The sequence below is a fragment of the Rutidosis leptorrhynchoides genome, chromosome 7 (genome assembly GCF_046630445.1).
Source record: "Rutidosis leptorrhynchoides isolate AG116_Rl617_1_P2 chromosome 7, CSIRO_AGI_Rlap_v1, whole genome shotgun sequence".
Classification (NCBI taxonomy): domain Eukaryota; kingdom Viridiplantae; phylum Streptophyta; class Magnoliopsida; order Asterales; family Asteraceae; genus Rutidosis; species Rutidosis leptorrhynchoides.
The window spans coordinates 67,488,060-67,493,612 of NC_092339.1; the positions used below are offsets into that span (position 1 = coordinate 67,488,060).

Genomic DNA, 5,553 nt, shown 5'->3' on the forward strand with positions numbered 1-5,553 from the left:
CGGGGGACCACCACATAAGTTCCTACCACCCGATCATATACGTTCCACGTGTTGAGAATATTCTATCGAACAACTGTCATAAGACAGGTTGTGCGTGTAATCACATTTTGGAAGCATTGCATGAACACTTGTCATAGGACAGACTCAGACAGAAATACTGCCGACGAAATTCGAACTGGAGATGTTCTGCTCCCATGAACCTGAGTAGTCGAGGTACCGTTCGGGTAATGCCAACTTGGTAATATTAAGGCATATTAGGTCCTATAAATTAAAAAAATCTATCTTATTGTATTGTTCCATGACTCAACATACTTTGTTTTTTATTTAATAAATTTAAATATAAATATGAATAAAATATTCAAAATATGCTCAAATTTGGTTCTCAGGAGTAGTATATATAGAAGGTGAAGTTTGTTTACATTTGTGAAACACCCATCAGTGTTGGGTTGTGTTTGAGTAGTCTACTCTCTTGCACCAATACTTGTGTTTCCCTGCTTAAAGCCGCTACCAAAATGAAGGTATCTTGTTAATGTTGCTCTGTTTTCGTTTTTACAAGATATATATATGTTTTTATTCAATTTTTTTATTATTATTATGGTATTGTTAATTGTTAATGTAGAAAATACTACTCCTACATAATTTATATTCATCGATTTAAATTTTATTTTTAAATTTTATTCATCGATTTAAATTTTATAATGTTAAATTTTATTTAACATTATACCACATTTAATGTGTCTTCAATTAAATGACATTTTAACCTGTCGTCAAAAAACAATGCCTGTCAACATAGTAAACAAAGTAATAAATGAAGCTAAATTTTAGAGTTACATAGTATATTTGCAAACAAAAATAGTAGACATCTAATCTAAATCTAAATATGAGTTGAAACAAAAGAAGTATATTAATATTACTCCTTAATATTTATATAAAATAAGCAAAATTTGTATTATTTTTTAGCATACAGAGTATATTTTAGATAGTCATTTTCCGTAGATACAATAAACCAATTTAAGGATTACAGTGAATATTAAGATGTTAACTACTACTCTCTCGTCACAACCTGAATATTCAGTTTACTAGTTTTCTATTCCAAATTAATTGTTTACATAAACAAAAATAACTATAAAAAATATTAAATCTTGAAATTATTTTAACTTATACTCATAGTAACTTATTTATCAAGCTTCGTTTCCCAAACTTCAGTATATATCATAGAAGTACGATTTACAAGTTATCATATTATTATAATTTTTCTAACGACGTCTCTTAAGGCCGTCGTTAATATGTATAAGTATATTTTATATAGTAGTTAATACTGATTTTTTTTTTATAATTATTCAAATGTACAATATAAATTACGCACTTTAACAACAACTTTAAGAATTATCATTAGAAAAAAATTCGTTATAAAGTAAACACTTTTTAAGATATATTTTCAGGACGAAAGAAAAAAAATTTGTACAAAATTTACCCCTAAATACGGAAATTATATCCTTCATTTTAATACAATCTGGAGTCGAACTTTATGATCAAGTACGTACTCTGAATACAAAATTTGAAAATGACCTTTTTATTTTATCGCTAAGGAAATGATATAAAATAAGATACATTTGAAAAAGAATAAACAAAGAAAAACATGAGTCCGCGTCTCGAGTCTTTTTCAATTTTCTCTATTCTTTGTTTATTGTGTAATTAATACCAGTAATTACTAATAATTAATACTTGTAAACGTAGTTATAAATAAGGGAAATTTTTAATTATTAAAAATTAAATTTATGCATAAAATACTATTACATTAACTTAATTGATGATAGTTATTTTCAAGAAGTGTGTAGTTATTTTTAATATAGAAATAAATGATGTATGTATGAATTTGTAAAGACAATACAAAAGAATATCATACAAAAATTCTTAAATGAATACAAATATTATATCCTAACTACAGTATTAAATTAAAGAATTTTCGAACGAAAATTATTAAGGTGATCATTAAAATGTATAAATATATTCTACAATTGAATCATCTTAAACACAAAGTTTATATTGACTGCTACGTATATTATACTTACATTGCATGTTAACGACGTTTTTAAACTTTTATCTATTAAAATTTTTTATATAAATTAAAAAGAACAAAATATAAACCCAACCCACTCATTAGTGTTTATATAAACCCATTCATTCCACCCTTAAAATCACATCCCTCACACCATTATCATATCTTCTCTAATTTCTCAATACGTCAATCCAAAGTCAACATACTACATTTGACTACACAAACTATACTTTAATATATTATCTTATATTATCTCATTAATTCTGTTATCTTGAGAATTTTATGTTACGAACCACCCACTCTAATTCTACACAAAACTTTAGTTTCATATATACGAAAAACCATTGAAATATATTGAAACTTGTATTTTTGTTTGCTTTTCGGAATAAGATGGGAGAACATGCTGCCGGAAAGTTCGAAATTGCCGCAGGTTTTGCTCCTCAAGCACCTTCAAAGTGCTTTGATGACGACGGTCGACTTAAAAGAACTGGTACGTTTTTTGTCACCCTCAATTTTATGTTCTATTATCTTTTTAATACTTTATTTTCTCATGCAAAAAAATAATTACTCAGTACTTCAGTACCTCCTACTAAAAATAAGATCACACTAGTCGATCACTATCTAAAGTAAATGGTAAAAATAACAACTTTTTAAAGATTTTACGTTTTTTATGTGAAAAAATACACATAATCATGCTTGTTCATGTTGTATGTACGTTGAAAATTATTTTTTTTAGTTATGCATGATCAAATGATCTTCATAATTAGATAATCAGTTTCAAAACGCAGTCCAATAGGGCCGGTTTTCATATGAATATTGATTGATATGTGACTAAATGTTATTTTTTGGAATTGATTAGGGACTGTTTGGACTGCAAGTGCACATATCATAACTGCGGTTATAGGCTCCGGGGTGTTGTCGTTAGCATGGGCGACAGCGCAACTCGGTTGGGTCGCGGGACCCACTGTTCTTTTCCTATTTTCATTTGTTACATATTACACTTCTTGCCTTCTAGCTGCCTGTTACCGGTCTGGGGACCCTGTTAATGGGAAAAGGAACTATACATACATGGAAGCTGTTCAAAACAATCTTGGCATCAACTTTTTCCACCATTTTTAAATATTTCAAAATTTTTTAATTTGAGTAAAGGCTAAAGTTGGTATCTTTTGTTATTTCTCAGGTGGGTTTCAAGTTAAAATTTGTGGGTTGATTCAGTATTTTAATCTTGTTGGGGTAGCTATTGGATACACCATTGCAGCTTCTATTAGTATGATGTGAGTTTTCATCTCCAAAGACTTGTTATTTCTTGGCTGATTTTGAAGATAAAATTATATAATTTAAAAAAGTTTTGTAACATTATTGTTTTTGGTGTTTTGTGAATAAATAACAGAGCAGTAAAGAAATCAAGTTGTTTCCATGAAAAGGGACATGATAATCCATGTGGGGTATCAGGGACACCATATATGATGATGTTTGGTGTTTTAGAAATCTTGTTTTCTCAAATTCCAGATTTTGATCAAATTTCATGGCTTTCAATGGTGGCTGCTGTTATGTCATTCACTTATTCATCCATTGGTCTTGGCCTTGGGATTTCAAAAGTTGTTGGTAAGTTTTTAATTTTGACATTAAAAGAAATTAATTGGTATTAGTAGTTAGTCAAATTTAATTAATTTTGGTGTCAAAATGTCAAAGACTATAAACTACTACTAATACTTTTAATGCAAAAAGTTTTAGTGTACAAAAGATTCTAGCTAGACCATAGTATAAAAATGTTGAAAATAGAAAAGGTAGTTAACAAATACGGAGTAATTAATTTACATTAAGGGAATTAACAATTTTATTTCTTTACTTTTTTTATGATTACCAGAAAATAGAAAAGTAAAAGGAAGCCTCACTGGAATTAGCATTGGAGCTGTTACTCCATCAGGAACTGTTACTGAAATTCAAAAAATATGGAGGAGCTTTCAAGCACTTGGAGCCATTGCTTTTGCTTATTCTTATTCCCTCATCCTCATTGAAATTCAGGTATTTAAAAAAACTAACAACTTGATATAAATGAAAAACGGATATGGTTTTTCTATTCAGACTAAACGGGGGAAACGGGTATTTTTATTTAGATATACACGACCTAAACCAGTTACCTGTGATAGTTCCTGACGTACCCTTGGTCAATATGCTATTAGTAAGTATTGAACCCGGAACCTTTTATAATTATATTAGGACCCCAACTACTTAACTCTATTTTTCGATCCATACTTCTAAAATAATACAAGAAAAGATTGAAAAATCTAAACAATGTTACTTTTTGTAATTAAATTCAGGATACAATCAAATCACCACCAGCAGAGTACAAAACCATGAAGAAGGCAACTATGATTAGTGTGGTGACAACAACAATCTTCTACATGTTTTGTGGATGTTTCGGCTACGCAGCATTTGGAGACATGTCACCCGGAAACCTCCTAACAGGATTCGGTTTCTACAACCCTTATTGGCTACTCGACATTGCAAATGCCGCCATCGTTATCCACTTAGTCGGGGCCTACCAAGTCTACTGTCAACCCTTATTCGCCTTCGTAGAAACCACGGCTTCTAGATATTTCCCTGAAAGCAAATTCATCAACAACGATATCGACATCCCAATCCCATTCGGTGGGTACAAGCTCAACTTGTTCCGATTAGTATGGAGAACCGCGTTTGTGTGCATGACCACAATTGTTGCGTTACTGATGCCTTTTTTCAACGACGTTGTTGGGATACTTGGAGCGTTTGGATTTTGGCCATTGACTGTTTATTTCCCGGTCGAAATGTATATTGTTCAAAAGAAGATACCAAAATGGAGTACGCGATGGATTTCATTACAAATATTGAGTGTTGCTTGTCTCATAATTTCGCTATGTGCTGCAGCTGGATCGTTTGCCGGAGTGGCGTCTGATCTAAAAGTCTATACCCCATTCAAGACAGTATATTGATTAAGGATTAAAAGTTGTAGTGTTATGATCTTTAGAAAGTTAAAAGAAGATTTCACAACATGTTTGTTTCAACTTATTGATAAAACAATCCTGAAGAAAAGGGGTTGTCATTCTACCCATGTAGTTTTTATTGTTATTTGGCAACTTGTATGTATCTTCTTTATGTATGTATTGGAATTGGAATTAAATCACTCTCAAGTCTAACAATTCCAATTTTTGGTCTTGTTTCTATCATGATTTGTTTACATTATGACCATTTAAAGTAAAACACTATTTACAATTGTACAAAATTGAAAAAATTTAAAATTTATATGAATATAGATGAATATTTATTAACCCGTTTAATTCGATAGATATGAATATATGAATAGATGATTTGAAAGTATATGAATTAAAAAAATTCAAATGGATATGATGTGGATATAATATCAACCGATTCATTCTCATTCCTACTTAGACTAATATCCGAAATTATTTTTGTTAAGAGAACTATCTATATATACTTTTTCAAAATTTAATTTT

At 30.0% G+C, this 5,553-nt stretch overlaps 1 protein-coding gene across 1 annotated transcript; it reads left to right on the forward strand.

The window, feature by feature from the left end:
- The first annotated feature begins 390 nt into the window (after positions 1-390).
- LOC139858646 (amino acid permease 3-like) lies at positions 391-5,222 on the forward strand. The gene is made up of 7 exons (XM_071847476.1): positions 391-518; positions 2,450-2,549; positions 2,919-3,152; positions 3,240-3,333; positions 3,450-3,664; positions 3,927-4,084; positions 4,381-5,222. The coding sequence occupies exons 1-7, from the start codon at positions 513-515 to the stop codon at positions 5,029-5,031; spliced, it is 1,458 nt and encodes a 485-aa protein (XP_071703577.1). The 5' UTR covers positions 391-512; the 3' UTR covers positions 5,032-5,222.
- Positions 5,223-5,553: the final 331 nt, after the last annotated feature.